At 42.4% G+C, this 16,863-nt stretch overlaps 1 protein-coding gene across 3 annotated transcripts in view; it reads left to right on the top strand.

The window, feature by feature from the left end:
- Positions 1 to 16,863, top strand: part of ZNF423 (zinc finger protein 423) — a 225,979-nt gene that overhangs the window by 116,329 nt on the left and 92,787 nt on the right. For all 3 annotated transcript variants that reach the window (XM_053987539.1, XM_053987538.1, XM_053987540.1), the window contains one exon: positions 12,402 to 15,625. In XM_053987539.1, the coding sequence (XP_053843514.1) occupies positions 12,402 to 15,625 (3,224 nt within the window). The remainder of the gene's footprint in view (positions 1 to 12,401; positions 15,626 to 16,863) is intronic.

Below are 16,863 nucleotides of genomic sequence, written 5' to 3'. Positions count from 1 at the left end.
CCTTCCTGATGTCAGGTAGCCAGGAGGCCCTGAACTATGGTTATGTTCATAGAAAATCCAAAGATGCAAGGTATGATAACCCTAAATAATGGGAAAATTGTTACCCCAAACCAAACAAACAAAAAAAGGTCGTATGTGTCTTTAAAATCAGCTCCCAGGTATGAGGAAGCAGTTACAGGGTTTTCATTTATTTGTCCAATTTTGTTTTGGAAAGGGTGAGATGGGCTAAAGAACTTATTTTAGACAGCAGCACAGTTTATTTATGGTCAGAAAACTCTTCTGTCGTGAAAATTTTTGCCTTATTTACAAAAACTAAAGTAAATTTCAGAAAAGCCTTGACAAAACATGCAAATAATATGTGAATTATATCTGGGGAACCTTGCTCTCTCACTCTCCTGTGGGAGACGCCAGAGTTGCCCAGTCTGTGCTCCTGTCTGGGCGGGGAGCTTTGGCTGTGGGTCTGGGAAGGGCAAAACTCAACAGATCACAGAGGGTGGCGAGGGGTTTTCATTATTCAGATATATTTAGGAGAGTAGGCTTTTTGCAAATGAATCTGGTTGGAGCTTTAAAACTCTTTGTGTTGTTTATGAAAACAATAGTTTTTCATTTCCATGATGGAGGTGTGTGTGTTGTCAGCCATTAATTGACTGGAGATGTTTTTTTAACACATCTGGTTTTGGAGGTACAAGTGTGTCTTTTAAACCTCTGATGCCTGATTTCCCAGAGAGATCTTAGTTGTTTATTTTTTATAGAGTCTTTTGCTTTTTCTGTTTTGATTTTTTGACCATTTTTCCTGTGCCTCTACCCTAAACATCCACCTCCACCTTACACCCATGTTTAATTTAGGGAACTCTTCTGTAGAAAGCCTGTACCTTTCTGTAAAAAGCCTTGCTGTACCTTTAGTATCAAGATGTACTTTTGGAGGGTAAATTCAATCTCTCCCTACAGTCTCCTCATTCCTTTCACTGAGTTGTTTAGTCTATTAACATTCCCAGATTCTTTTTTGTAAGTATAACCAGTCCTCATCATGTAGGTGAAGTTAGAGAGAAAGTTATTGACTATAGCTTTTCCCTTTATTTCATTTAATTCTCTGATATCAGTGCCAATGTCTGTGTGAGGCTGCTCTCAAATGGAAGGAGTGCTGTTAGTGAGTTGTTGGGGAAACAGATATTTGTTTGCAAGTGCCAAGACATTTGCTGTCCCTCCTTCTCTTCAGGGATAAATTGAGATGATTCAGTGTACACTCCAACCCTAATTTTAACCCCATTTAAACAAATAATTGTGCCCTGCACCTTTCCTCGTTATAAATTCACTCTCTCATGTATCTGTGGCCAAGGCACAGAGACAGTTACTAACTAGAATAAATCATACAATTCACATTTTGTGGGAGGCAAAAAACCAACCACATGTGTGGTCAGAAGAAAACCTGCATTGCTACTTAAACTAGAGCCATCTGAATAGAGAAAATGAGCACCTAAGACTGTAAAACAATTCAGGAGGGAGGTGTCTCTGTCGCAGGGGACTTTGAGGAAAGTGCCCCTGTTCCGGTCCGTGGGCAGTGTGGTGCTTGCAGCTGGGGCTGGGAGCACAGCAGGGATGGAGGGAAGGTTCCTGCCAGGCTCTGCGTGGCTCCTGGCAGGAGGGCAGCAGGGCTGGAGGGTCTGTTGTCTCCTGCTTGGATTCGCTCTGGCTCCCCAGCTGCGCTCCCCCCTCCTGCCTGCCTGCACTGATGAGCATCCTCCCTACGGGAGGCTTTCTCCGAAGCGTGGTCGCTGCTGACTGACAACCTGAGAAGCCTCTAAAGAATTTAGAGATTCAAAAAGTCTCTCTCAAACTTGTGGTGTAGGAGATGGGGCACAGCCTGGGCTGCTCTCAGTGCTGGGTACCCACAGGAGAGGGATGTCCAGTGCTCTGCGACATGGAGGTGCTTGCAGTGGGCACCAGGGGGTTAACCCTTGCAGCCTGAATGGGGTCTCAGCAATATTGGGCATGGGATCCCTCCTTGAGCTATACCAATGGAGTTGGGAGCTCGAGGAAAAGAGACCTTGCCTGTTGCCACAGCTCTTCTTTTGAACGCCTGAGAGCGCAGCCGCACGATTTGTCATCGGGCCCTTCAGTCCAAAGGGCAGAGATGTGTTGGAAGAAGAGAGCAGCTTTCGGCGGATGGTTTTGTTGTGCGGTGCGGTGCAAGTCCTCAGATCACAGATGCCGGGTCACTGACGGTTAAACTTGAAAGGCCTCTCATGCAGCACATTTGTTGTAGGGAAACACTGGTGTACCGAGAGCAGTCTTACTAGGTGGCAAATGTGTCTGTTTGCTTGCTCGTTTTAAAAGTCTCTTCTTGTTTAAAATGGTGGGTACTGTTAGGAAAAAAGAAGTAGCATTACCATACAGCGCAGAATACATGTCTCTCCTAGGCAAGCCATGCTGTTTGACTTTCATCTTGCATAGTAAAAAACCTATAGTTATTTTCTTTTTAAACCTTTCAGTTATTTCTGTCAGGTATTGATAAGTGGAGAACTTCCTTCCTACCTCTGTTTCACGCAGTTTCCCTCAGGCCAGTTACAAACATTGTGCAGATTCATGACCAATGTTTATGATAATCAGGAATGTGCTTCATATTCACCAGTGTGCTATTACATTTGTGGGTGTTCTTTTTAAATTTTAAATTAATTAATTTCTTAAAAATTGTTTGCTAACAAACCCAGAGTCTTAACTAATTGTACTTTGCCCTAATGTACACCATCCCTGAGGAATGGGAGATTTTCTCAGCAGGAACAAACCCCATTTCCAGTCTTGGGTCAGATGGAGCTGGCAGCTTCTTCAGCTCCAAAGATACCCACTGAGGTCACTGGGGCACACAAGCCCCTCCAAAGGCAGATGGAGGCCTTGAGGGGCTGCACTCACCAGTCTGTGGAAGTTGTGATATTTGCAAGTGCAGCTTCATTTCCGTTCATTGTGTTTGCATGAAACCTTATTCTGAATTCACTAAATGGACAGGGAATACATGCACCTTTCTGAAAATATCTCTAGTAGAACTGGCTATATTTCATATTTGTGTCACTTGAATTTTGAGGAGTGTTGAGTAACTGCTGTTCCTATTGAATTCAATGGGATTGCTGTGAATACAAAGCACATTTGGAAGTCAGAACAATAATGTGTGTGCATAGCTATAAAACAGGTTACCTGATACTGTTTGTCACATGTAATTTACTTTTCTTCCCTTCTTCTTTGAAGGCAGTATAAAATCTGGATGTTGTTGGGTTTTACTGTTTGTTTATTGCTGAGTAATTTCAGCCAACATGTGTTTTTCAGCATTAAGTCTATTCATCATGAACATCAACCCATTGAGATTGTAAGTGTGTCACATTTTTCCCACCTAGATCAAAATGAGAGTCTGGAACAACCTCCTTCTTTTTAACTTAACAAGCTGGCAACTTGCTCTAATAATATGACCAGCTTTAAGTTCCTCAGGCCAGAAAGCTTGGCAGTAAAGTTCTGTGCAGGGCAGAGGTATGAAACATAAGGTTTTTCTCAGGTTTGGAACATGGCAATTGTCTTCTACTGAGCACTGATGGAAAATACTAATTTGGAAGCCAAATTCTGTTCTCTGGAAAGTACTTATAATCTGTTAGAGACAGGGACTGCAAGCCCATTTTCTTACGGGTCAGGTCACCACATAATATCAGTTGAAGATCACATCACAGAAAGCCATCCTAGCAATGCAATCACTTCTGGTGACCCCAACCAGAGGGCACAGAGCATTTTTGATGTCTGGTCCATTTTCTCACTTCTAGTGGTTCTTTTGGCTCACAGCTGATTCATGACAGCTCTGCAGAAATGGAAAGGCCACTCTAATATTCTCTACCAGCACAGAAGCAGATAGCCATTTGTCTTAGTAGTGACAGCAGATTATCAGAGAACTCTTGGCAAAGCTGTCTTTGTCCTAGTTTGCCACTGCCCCAGTTTTAAAAGCACTTGCTTCTCCAGATTGCTGCCCACACCATCAAAATGAGCTCTGACTTGATTCTGCACAAGCTGAATATCCTGTGGGAAAGAAAATGCTGTTTGTCCTTGTCAGTGCTGACTTCCAGGACTCGCTGCTCACTGTGCAGGATATGACCCTTAAATGAATTTTATGAATGAGCTAAATGGATTGTAATTGATGACTTCACTTGAAAGTACAATGTAAAATTGTGAAAACAAGCACAATAAAAGATTAAATTAAATCACACCAATCTAGTCCATTAGTGGAGAAAAGTCTATCTCTCTTTACTTTGAGCTTCTGCATTCAGTGAGTTTCTCCAAACAGCAGCTAATCTGTGTTTCTGGTGCTATGGCTATGAACTGTGGGCAAGAGCTTGAGCTGAGTCTGTGTGACTGCACGTGCCTGAGGGTACTCAGCAAAACAGCCTGAGAACAGGTGCCTGCTGTATTTGAGAGCTGCTTGATCAAATGGGAGGGAGGAAATCATAAATCTAGGAAATTAATCTCATGCATTTCATCCCACCAGAAAGGCTGTCCCACTGGCCACATTTCCACGAGCAGCTCAGTCTCGGTCTCAGGTGTGTGCTGTGTGGGAACACCCTCCCTGCTAACAGCAGCAAAACACAAGGAAGGGAAAACATCTCTAGAGATGAGAAAATGCATGAAGTAATGCATGTATTGCAGAGACCTGCACAGAGGCTGATGTCCTTCCACTGCTCTGGGCTGGATCTTTGGCTCTGCAAGGGGCAGTGCAGGGCCCAGGGCTGGCCCCACTCGTGCTGTGATGAGGGCAGGCTCTGCAAAGCTGCTGTGAGGGCTGCTCAGATCACTGCAGCAACCCTGCTTGCATCCCTATGCTTAGACAGAAAAGAAAGCTCTTAACTGCTGTGTGTTGTCTCTTTGTTTTGCATAATCAAGTGTTGAAATCATGATAAATGTTGACATCAAGTAGCCAGAAGTGCAGAATATAATTGTGTAAGGCCAATGGGGTCATATGAAGTTTGTGCTCTGGCTAACATAATATGTAGAAATATTGCTAACAATTAGCATAAGTATTGCCATTTATTATAACTAATTTTACAACTAATTATTATAAGTAATAATTATTCTACTAGGATTCTTTTCCTGAGGGTTTTGTCATTCCTAATGTTTGAAAGTTGTAGATGTCGTAGCTGAAACCCTAATTCTGTAATATTCTCTCAATGTGACTGTTGCATCCGTGATGTGTTTACATGACTCCATATACAGTTTTGTTCTTTTACATCTGTCTTACAACGTGCCCTTTTGCTAAATGCTCTGTAGGCATCAAAGCAGGCAAGAATGACACAGGACCCTCTAGCAGGGTAAGCAGAAGCAGCAAGCTATTAAGATCTTCCTGTTATTTCATTGATGATTTTGTAGGTATCATCTTCTAATCTCATTTAAAAAAGACTGAAAGTGCATTTGAATATTTCTGAGGAGCAAATTGCTAAGCAAAATATATATATATAATCCTAACATTTTGGTAGGAATAGGGTGAGTTATTATTGATTCACAGAGCACGACAAAACATCACTGCATGAATTAGCAAACAGCTGTTTCTAATTTGAGTTTAGAACTGTACACAGAGGAACTTGTTTTAGTGTTCACTCCTTTCATTTATAATGAATTTTAATTACCGCTACAGGTGAGAAAAATGTAGAAACAAGCTTGTATCTTGTGGAAGAAACAAAGGAGAGACAGATGCTAACAGATTTACAGTCTGTGATAAAAGGAATGTTTTGGTACACTTTACATGTAATTAGAGTGCAGCTGTTTTCAGTCCCAAGTCCATGATGCACAGCAGAATATAGTATCTGCTGCTTTTCCAAAGGGAGTAAAGAAAAACAGTGATTCAACTCTGAAAGCATTTAGTTTATTCCTAGATCTAACATAAAACTTTCTCCTCCAGCCCTATTATGCCATTTATCGAAGCATGAAAAAACTTACTTAATGATATGTTAATTTTTTGTTACCAGTAAAATACAGACTGTTTGACATAAGGAAAAATAATGGTAAAAATAACTTATTTTATCATCTGCTCAGAATTATGGATCACCCTATCGATGGTCATTACTGAGCCTTGATATCTCTGCTAATGGGAGACAAGGGCTCAGGCATGCATTATTCTGCCTTAACAGGTTTCTGTATATCAGCTAAGCTTCAATAGACATCTTTGTGTATACTTTTAACTTGCAGTATAAAAAAGACTAATTAGATGTATCTTTGATCACTACAAAAAGGTTTAAACAAAGACAGCAAGGTTTAAACTGTCTATGTGTAACAGTTTATCTGTGGCAGACATCCCAGAAACTTTAGTGTTTGAAATTCTGCACTACATCTTGTGCTGATTTTGTATTCTAAATACAAAGTTACTCTCTGCATGAGAAGGAAAATCAGATTATATATACTTTCCATTGAGCCAGACGTCTTCCTTGTTTTTTTAAAAAGTCACGATAAAATGAATTGCAGTACAAAGCTGAGAAAGTGGGAAAAGAGTCACTAACCTTTGGTAATTTAGTCCAACAAAAATGCTTACCTCATAAGCATGGGATTAGGTATAACTGAATTTTTCTCAAGTCAGAGATAATAATGAAAGCACTGCCTGTGGTGCCACTTACATTAGCACCTCTTAGACTTTTATCCAATTTCATGTTTGCTTTGAACATTTTATACATATACATACATACATACATACATACATATATATGTGTGTGTGTGTATAGCAAAGTGCCTTAAAATACAGAACTCTGACCTGTTTGGTGAAGAAGCCGATGTCACTGAAGTGTGAAGCTATGTGTAGAGTTCTTCAGAGCAGTGTGAACTTCCCTGGCCTTCCTCCCTGCCTTGGCTAAGGGTGGATTAGGCAGTTCTGGGGGACAATTGCATGATATTTTTTGAAGAATAATTATAAGTAAGTTGCAGAAATCCTTCTTCTCTTGTTTAGTGAAGTGATTGAGTAGTGCTGGATGTCAGTCACAGCCCAGCAGTGACAGTGCCATTCAGAGCTAGATGCAGTGTCAGTGTAGAAGGGCTTTCATTGCCACAAGGGCTGGTGGGTCATAGTCCACTATTGCCTTCTATGACACAACAAACAGAAATGTTCATTGAAGTTGATAAATGCATAAAAAAATTGAGTTTGGAATATTATTGGTACTTCTAATTATTTCTTATAACTCTGAAGGAAATGTGCAGGAAAATGGGACTAAACACTCCAACAAAATAATTAAGCAAAAAGCTGTCACAGTGCACTGAAAATGTTGAACTTAAAACATTTGCTATGTAAACTTGATTTGCATTATTTCACACCAGCACTGCAGTGTAAATGAGCAGCGTATGCTATGTGAGGTTCTTACTATAATCCACTGTAATGATCTATCCTTGGCTTTAATACATAGTGCAGCGCTGCAAAATTTGCTGTAACCAGTACTGAGGATTTGTCAGTCCTCAATCTCTGTGTTTTATTCTCATAGTTAAGCATCTGCAATAATAATAATAATAATAATTATTGAAATTGATAGCATTTCTATTGGACTTTCCATCTGAGGATGTCTCAGGGTTTTCACAGCGATACAGAAGTAAGCCCTACAATTTGCCCTTGAGAAGCAGATGGCTTTTTGCTATTATGGAGATGAGGAACTGAAGCACAGTTCAGAAGCGTGGCTTATGATGCCAAGCTTGTTTTCAAAAGTTACTGGTTTGGGTGCTAGAATTCCATCAACTTTCAACAGCTTAAATAATTTTCAATGCTTTGACCATCTTTAAGTTGTGTATCATGGAGGGACTCAGAGAGAATCAGAAGTCTGAGCTTAAATAGCAATCCTTCCTTCAATAATCAATTTCGGGGTTTTGTATTTGTTAATTTAAGTTATTTCTCCTGTGTACTAGCTCTGTGCTAGAGGAATAAACCTGATAGAATATGATCACATTCTAAATCTGACCTCCTTGGTTTATTGTCCCGTATGAAGATGCCTTCTGGGCTCAGGAAGGGAGTCTTAAAGTTGTTCCTTTGGCCAGACCCTGGATTTTTCTGATGCCTGGGGCTGGTTGTGCAGGCTCTCCTGAGCCCTGTGGTGCTCAGTCTGTGCTGGTGGCACTGGAAGGAGCTGGCCTGCTGTAGTGCACAGGCCACATTGCAGCGTGCCCTCCAGGCACATCCGTGGTGTGCAGGGATGCACAGAGGCCCTGTGGAAGAGCCACCTGAGCTCCCCACACGGAGGGGAGGCAGAGCAGGGAGATTTCTCAGTGGAGGGGAACCTGATGATACTCTGCTGGTGAACAAGAGCTTTAGGCAAAGATGAAGTTCAGGTCCAGGCCAGCAAATGTGATCTCTGTGCATGTGTTTTGTTCTTGAAAGGAAAAGGAACCAGCTGGGGGTAGCCTGGGTTTGTGCAGTTCCTGCCCAGGAATGTGGCCCCCAGGGCTGGGTGACTGGGGAGCTGAGCAAGAAAATGAAGCTCTGCTCAAAGTTCAGCAGAAGCAAACTGTTTCCAGCTACCTGGAAACAGGTAGGGAGATGTGAAGGTGTTTGCAGGAACTGTGAAATTGTGTCTGATTGATTATATTTCTATTAGCAAAATAACTCTGGAATAATAAATATATCAATGTCAGCAGTGTATGCTGAGATGGCAGTGCTGCTTACTCCTGGCAATCTGTGATGAGCCATTTGTCTCCCTTCTAAGAGAGATCACATCTTTTTAAGGCTTCATTTTATTGTTTTAGCTTCATGAATATGTCTCTGAACTTGGCTTGTGTTATCTGGAGATAAATAGAGAACGAAGTATGATTTATACTACATTTTGGCCAAATTGTTCTTCTTAGAAGGAAAAATACACTTATTGAATGCATTGAGGCTGGAATTAGCTCCTCACTGATGATGATAAATGCTTGCAGTCCTGTAAACGTGCTGAACATTAAGTTGCTAAATTACTGTACCAGTTTGAGATTGATTATCAAGAATGGCCCTTTAAGCTTCATGACCTGCACATATATCCTGAGGACTACTGACATCCTGAAGCTTCCTTAATGCTCTTTTTTTCCTAATTAAACTTTTTATTGAATTTTCTTACCCTTTTAATACTTGTTTTGATTCTCTTATGCGCAAATGACAAAAGCCTTGCACCAGCCATGTGATTCTCTATTTTAGAACAGTCCCACTTTGCAGGATTAGCCATTTTAATGACTTTAATCTCCTTTTTGAGAGTGATTTTTCTCATTCTGCTACATTCCTTTGATTGCATTAATGTAGAATTATTATTCTAACCATCTTTGCCAGACATGTCATACTACATCTAAAATATATCTTCCCACTAAAATATTACTGTGGTAAAATACCTTAGAATTTTCTCCTCAGTTCATTATAGGTCTTTTCTTCAATTTAATATGGCAAGTTAAAATTAGCAGGGCTATTATTCATTCATTCATTCCATAAAGAGATTAATGATAATGAGTTTTCCCTAATTTCTTCAGTTTAGATGTTCAGTAATTTAGTATCTTGTTAGTAAGAAATCCAGGTAGGTTGTTTCTGATGCTTAAAGTTTCTTCTAAAATTCTTTTAAAACTGTAAAAATATGAGAAAATGCTGGAATAAAAAGAATCTAGAAATTAAACATGAAAATTGGTAAAAGGTCCAACTAAAGCTAACAAAAGGAGATAATCTTTGTGATCTTTGTAAACACTTCAATTTTATAACAAATCCAGCTTTCCAACCTGAGAAATGTTATTTTTTTAAAATCCAAATTATATTAGCAAAAGCTTTGTGCTTCATTCACAAAGTAATACTAATACCAGCTTTCTTTGATTTTGTTTTCTGAATAGCCCAATGTGTTTGAAGAGCAGCAGCTGGAGGGGAACTGGCTCTATTTGAATGTTAGACTGTGTTTTGAGGTAGATCTGTTCATTTCAGGGGAAAAAGAGACTTTCTAGAGATTTGTTCAGTTTGTGTGGTGGGCCAATGTAATGGTTGGCATACGTGCATATGAATGTAAGGAAGTTAAAGCAGTTGGCCCAGGCTGTGTTACCACTGGATTTGGCCCATGGCATCTCAGGTTTCCGAGCCGAACAATGGAGCTTTATTCGGTGGAGGCGTTTGGAGAGCTCGGGCTTCTCTCGGCGCAGCCCTTCCTGTGTGTGCCGCCGCTCCGCACAAGGCACGAGCAGCCTGACTGCGAGAGGGGGGATATTTCAAATGCACGTGTTTTTACAAACATTTCTGCAGAGAGACATATAAAATCATTATAATTACAGCCAGTAAGCCCGAGCAGTAACTAGCAAATGGTGGGGTGCTTTTTCTCCTGTTGTTTTTCTCCTCTCTCCCCCTCTCCTTAGACAGCAGCAGCGGCACAAACGCAACATGTGCTGCCCTAGTTCAGGCCCAGCATCCCCCTCGTGCTCCCCTTTGTCTCCTTGCCCCTGGAGGAGCCCAGCTGGTGAGAGGAGGGAATTAGGCAGCCCTGAGCTACCGGCACCTCCCCGGGGCCCCTAATCCGGGCGCTGGCAGCCGGCTGCCTCTTCCCTCCGACGGCCCGTGGCCGCAGGTCCGCGGGGACGGAGCCCCGGATACGGCTGGCGGCAAAGCTGGGGGATGGCGGGGGCTGGGGGCTCCCCGGGGGCTCCGCAAAGCTGTGCTGGCAGCGGGGTGGGCGGCGGAGGTGGCTTAAATTGGGAACATGAGGCTTTGTTGCAGCTGCAGAGAGAGAGAGCCGTTCATGGTCGGGGGAGTGAAGCCTGAGAAAAGTTTACATAAAAATCAGGAGCTCGTTGTCTTTGTTTTAGGCTTGGGCTCCGCCAGATTTGGAGGAGCTAGTTGAGCGCAAAGACCTTGAGCGTCTCAGAAGCGCGGATGCTTGCTGAGAGTCGAGGTGCATTTCGGGAGCAGGAAGAAGCAGCTTCTCGGTGTCCAGCATCGCTCTGGAGCAGGAGGTTTAGTTAAACGAGGGAGCAGAGCTCTCTGGGGAGCACGCGGTGCAGAGAGCAGACGCCTGACCTGGAAAATAGACATCCCCATCGTGTGGGAAAAGTTGTTTGGGATGTGCTTATTTGGTTTAGTTTTTTCCAAGGTCGCTGCTCTCTTTCTTTACCTGGGATGAAAGAGCAGGTGCTTGCCAGAGCAGACGGTGCTGCAGGAGCTGCCTGGTACGGTGGTGATCCCCTCATTAGCCGAGCCTTTCTTTGAGAGCTCCTCGCCGTACTTGTGCCTTCTCCGCCTGGTGACTCTGTAGTTGGCAGGCACGAGGAGTGTGCGTGTGGCAGCCTACACACACAGCCGGGGATTTTTTTTATTGGTTTGTTTTAGTAAAAACTGAAGTAGGAACATTAAATGTTTTATAAGGACGGTGTATCTTGAGAACTGGCACCTTTTTGGAATCTCCAAATGTTTGTGTGGTCAGCGCCTTCCATCATTTACATGAACTTTATTTTTGCTTCGTTCTGTGGTGTTTAGTTTGCTATCAGACTAGTGGCATTTATGTTTTGCTCAACATCTCTGCATTTGTTGGAATTAGGATATTTGAACTTACTCTCTTCTGTTTCTTGCTAACAATTCTGTTAATGAAAGCTGACAACATTTTATGTATTTTTCCTAAAATGACTGTGGGGCTGCTGGAGTTGGTGCTGTGTTTCTTTATGGTAATATGGAATTACAAAATATTTTTCAAAGCTTCATATTGATTATAAGAAATAGTTATGAAAACAGAGGCTGGGCCACTTTTGGTTTATCCTGAACTTGATTCTTTTGTGATGTCTTGAGATCTCCAGTGGTGATTTTCCTGGGCTTTAAAAAAATGTTTGATTTTGTACTAAGAGGGCAACGTTACCTTTTATACAAACAAACATGGTAATGGTGCAGATCTCTTCTCTGATTTTCTTAAGCTCTCTCAAATCTGATGCTTTTATTCCACCTAGATGTTAAACTCTGCCTTTGAGCAGCCTTTCATTCTGTTACAGTTTTGAGACAGAATGGAAGGATTTTTTTAATGGAGACATTACTTAAAATCATCTTGATGTAGCATTTAACAGACCCACAAATTCACAGGTGATCACTTAACACTGTAGCTTTCCGAAGTGTTTGTATTGCTTCACTGCACATTGTGTTTCGCTTTCTTTATTCATTGTTTATTGCTTTACAGTACAGTGAGCAGGTGTTAAACCTGCTAAAGAAAAACGCTTTTTATTAACACTATGTGTTGGCATATTTGTGAATTATGTGTACAAATATATTTTTATGTCTCTTTCTCAAACCTCCTTTCAAATTCAGAGGGTTTATTTGGGGGTTTTTTGAGTTGATTTTTTTTTAATGCTGTAGTAGCAGAAGCCCATAGTGTTGTTGAGAGCTTTGTCCTTATTTCACAGATGCACTGGGAATTGTTTTTAATCTCCTTTCTGCTTTCCCATTACAGATGGTGATGACGACCCACAACTCTCCTGGGTGGCTTCATCTCCCTCCAGCAAAGATGTTGCATCACCCACTCAGATGATAGGAGATGGGTGTGATCTTGGCATCGGGGAGGAGGAAGGGGGGACTGGCCTGCCGTATCCCTGTCAGTTCTGTGATAAGTCCTTCATTCGCCTGAGCTACCTTAAAAGGCACGAGCAGATCCACAGTGACAAACTACCTTTCAAATGCACCTACTGTAGCCGGCTTTTTAAGCACAAGAGGAGTAGGGATCGCCACATAAAGCTTCACACGGGGGATAAAAAGTACCATTGCCACGAATGCGAGGCTGCATTCTCCCGCAGCGACCACCTCAAAATCCACCTGAAAACCCACAGCTCCAGCAAACCATTCAAGTGTACTGTGTGTAAACGTGGGTTTTCATCTACCAGCTCATTGCAGAGTCACATGCAAGCTCATAAAAAGAACAAGGAACATATGGCAAAGACTGAGAAAGAGGTGAAGAAGGATGATTTTATGTGTGATTACTGTGAAGAGACGTTCAGTCAGACTGAAGATTTGGAGAAGCACGTAATGACACGCCACCCACAGCTTTCTGAGAAGGCAGATTTGCAGTGTATTCATTGCCCTGAAGTATTTGTAGACGAAAACTTGCTGCTCTCACACATTCATCAAGCCCATGCCAACAAGAAACACAAGTGCCCTATGTGCCCAGAGCAGTTTTCTTCAGTGGAGGAAGTCTATTGCCACTTGGACAGCCACAGACAACCTGATTCCAGCAACCACAGCATCAGCCCTGACCCAGTCCTGGGGAGTGTGGCGTCCATGAGCAGCGCAACGCCGGACTCCAGTGCGTCGGTGGAAAGAGGTTCCACTCCAGATTCCACCTTAAAGCCTTTGAGAGGACAAAAGAAAACTAGGTCTGTTGACAGAGAGGAAGGCCAGAACTGGTCTAAAGTTACTTACAGCTGCCCCTACTGCTCGAAGCGTGACTTCAACAGCCTTGCTGTTCTGGAAATCCATCTGAAGACCATTCATGCAGACAAACCTCAGCAAAGCCACACGTGCCAGATCTGCCTTGATTCCATGCCTACACTATACAACTTGAATGAACACGTGAGAAAAGTGCACAAAAACCATGCCTATCCCATGATGCAGTTTAGCAACATTTCTGCCTTTCATTGTAATTACTGCCCGGAGATGTTTGCAGATATCAATAGCTTGCAGGAACACATCCGCATTACTCACTGCGGCCCAAATGCTACCCCTCAAGATGGCAACAATGCTTTCTTCTGTAACCAGTGCTCCATGGGCTTTCTGACTGAAGCTACCTTGACTGAGCACATCCAGCAGACTCACTGCAATGTAGGAAATTCAAAATTGGATTCCCCTGTCATTCAGCCAACACAGTCTTTTATGGAAGTTTATTCATGCCCTTATTGCACAAACTCCCCCATTTTTGGCTCCATCCTGAAGCTTACAAAGCATATTAAAGAAAACCACAAGAACATTCCTCTGGCACACAATAAGAAGTCAAAAGCAGAGCAGAGTCCAGTTTCTTCTGATGTTGAAGTCTCTTCCCCTAAAAGGCAGCGGCTTTCTGCAAGCGTAAACTCAGTGTCTAATGGTGAATACCCATGTAATCAGTGTGATCTAAAGTTCTCAAATTTTGAAAGTTTTCAGACCCATTTAAAGTTGCATTTGGAGTTGCTGTTGAGGAAACAGTCTTGCCCTCAGTGTAAAGAAGACTTTGATTCCCAGGAGTCTCTTCTGCAACATCTCACTGTACATTACATGACAACTTCCACTCATTATGTATGTGAGAGCTGTGACAAACAGTTTTCTTCAGTGGATGATTTGCAGAAGCATTTGTTGGACATGCATACTTTTGTGTTGTATCACTGCACCCTTTGCCAAGAAGTTTTTGATTCCAAGGTATCTATCCAAGTGCATCTGGCAGTCAAGCATAGCAATGAAAAGAAGATGTATCGTTGCACAGCCTGTAACTGGGATTTTAGGAAAGAGGTGGATCTCCAGATCCATGTGAAGCATAGTCACTTGGGCAATCCATCAAAGTCTCACAAATGTATCTTCTGTGGTGAGACCTTCAGCACAGAGGTAGAACTGCAGTGCCACATCACAACCCACAGCAAAAAATACAACTGCAAGTTTTGTAGCAAAGCTTTTCATGCCATCATCTTGCTTGAAAAGCACTTGAGGGAAAAGCATTGTGTTTTTGATGCTAGCGCTGAGAATGGTACAGCTAATGGCATGACCCCAACAAATAAGAAGACAGAAGGGGCAGATATACAGAACATGTTAATGAAGAATCCAGATACTTCCAACAGTCATGAAGCCAGTGAGGATGATGTGGATGCTTCTGAGCCCATGTATGGTTGTGACATTTGTGGGGCTGCCTACACTATGGAGGTCCTCTTACAGAACCACCGTTTGAGAGATCATAACATCAGGCCTGGGGAGGATGACTGTTCTAGGAAGAAAGCAGAATTCATCAAAGGTAGCCACAAGTGTAATATCTGTTCAAGGACCTTTTTCTCAGAAAATGGCCTGAGAGAGCACATGCAGACCCATCGAGGCCCAGCTAAGCACTACATGTGCCCCATCTGCGGGGAACGCTTCCCATCGCTCCTGACCCTGACGGAGCACAAAGTCACTCACAGCAAGAGTTTGGATACAGGGACATGTCGGATCTGCAAAATGCCACTGCAGAGTGAGGAGGAATTCATCGAGCACTGCCAGATGCATCCAGATCTCAGAAACTCCCTCACTGGGTTTCGCTGTGTTGTCTGCATGCAGACGGTCACCTCTACCCTGGAGCTGAAAATTCATGGGACGTTCCATATGCAGAAATTGGCAGGAAACTCTGCAACCTCATCGCCTAATGGCCAGGCCTTGCAAAAACTCTACAAGTGTGCGCTGTGCTTGAAGGAGTTCCGGAATAAGCAGGACTTGGTAAAGTTGGATGTGAATGGCCTTCCCTATGGCCTGTGTGCTGGATGCATGACCAGGAGCACCAACGGACAGTCTTCGGGCTTGACTCCACAGGAGGTGAACGAGAGGCCATGTGGCAGCCTGAGGTGTCCAGAGTGTAGTGTCAAATTTGAAAGTGCTGAAGACCTAGAGAGCCACATTCAGGTAGACCACCGAGACCTGACACCCGAGACCAGTGGCCAAAGGAAAGGTACCCAGACGTCCCCTGTTCCCAGAGTAAGTACAGCTGAACTTTAAAGTTTCTGAGGGATAAAATGTAGATCTTCAATGTGAGAACTGATCTAATATGATTTCTTTTTTTTTTAAATTGTCACCTTATCAAATCACTTTTGCTACTAAAAAAATCTCAGCAAAACAGGAGGAAGGGTAGAGTAATTCACATAGAACAATCAGAAGTTGCTCAGCCTCTCAGGCACCTTGATTCCTTGTAGCAGCACATCAGACTTTTTACCACAGAACTGCCCTAGATTTACCAATAGAGAGCTGGGACTCTTGGGCATTGGGGATTGAGTTTGTCCATGAATTCTGATTCTACTGAACTGGCAAATCTGGAAAAGCTAGTTTAGGGGTAATTTAATGAAAAATGGAGATGCTGAGTACCCAAAACAATAAAAAAAATCTAATCTGTCATATTTGAGGAATGAGATTATTTCTTACCAGGAAAATAATAATGAACAGGAGGATATAGGAACTTGTGAGGGAAAAAATAGTGAACTCCATCCTACCCCCCAAATTCTCACCTAAACCAAACCTCTGTGCTAAAGAGCTTGTCCCTAAGAATGTCTGTCAGAGTGAACGTTTTGAGATTACTTGGAGGTCTGTATGCATTTGTGTGAGCCTGTTTGTGTGTGTGTGATTTTAAAAGAACCTGCTTCATGGCCTTTCTGTAGGGGCCAGTAGGGGATAAGTAGTTTCTTAGCAAATCTGGGCATTGTCTAATGCAGATTACATAAAAGTGTGCTGTCCTTGACTTTTTGCAGATAGCCTGCTTTCCTTTTTCTTAGCTTACAAGTTACTCAGGAACATGCAGATCCAAGTAAGGTTCCAGAAGCCTACTCAGGAGATTAATATCATTTGCAGTTTATAGTGTTCTTAAATTATTTGTTGATGTTTTGGTTCAAGATTGGGCCAAGTCAGTCCTTCCTCTGTCAGGAACAGATGGAATGAGAAGTGGATTTTGGAAATCTTCTCAGGAGACCAACAGCAGACACATCTGAGTATTGATATCATCTGACATTTTTAATTAAACATGATGGGGTGAGATTTTCAAAAGTATCTAAGGAAATTAGGCACCCAACTCCTAATGAATAATTCCAGCAGTAGATGCCTGTTCATGTCAATCTGCTAATTAAAGCACCCACAAACACATCTTACTGAATTAAAAGCACCTGAAAATACCATCCATTCAACTAGAGCGCCAGGGGCTCGGTAAGTAAGAGAGGGCCCTAAGTATG

This window comes from Vidua macroura, chromosome 11 (assembly GCF_024509145.1).
Source record: "Vidua macroura isolate BioBank_ID:100142 chromosome 11, ASM2450914v1, whole genome shotgun sequence".
Taxonomy (NCBI): Eukaryota; Metazoa; Chordata; class Aves; order Passeriformes; family Viduidae; genus Vidua; species Vidua macroura.
This window is presented reverse-complemented; position numbering and strand designations above follow the sequence as displayed.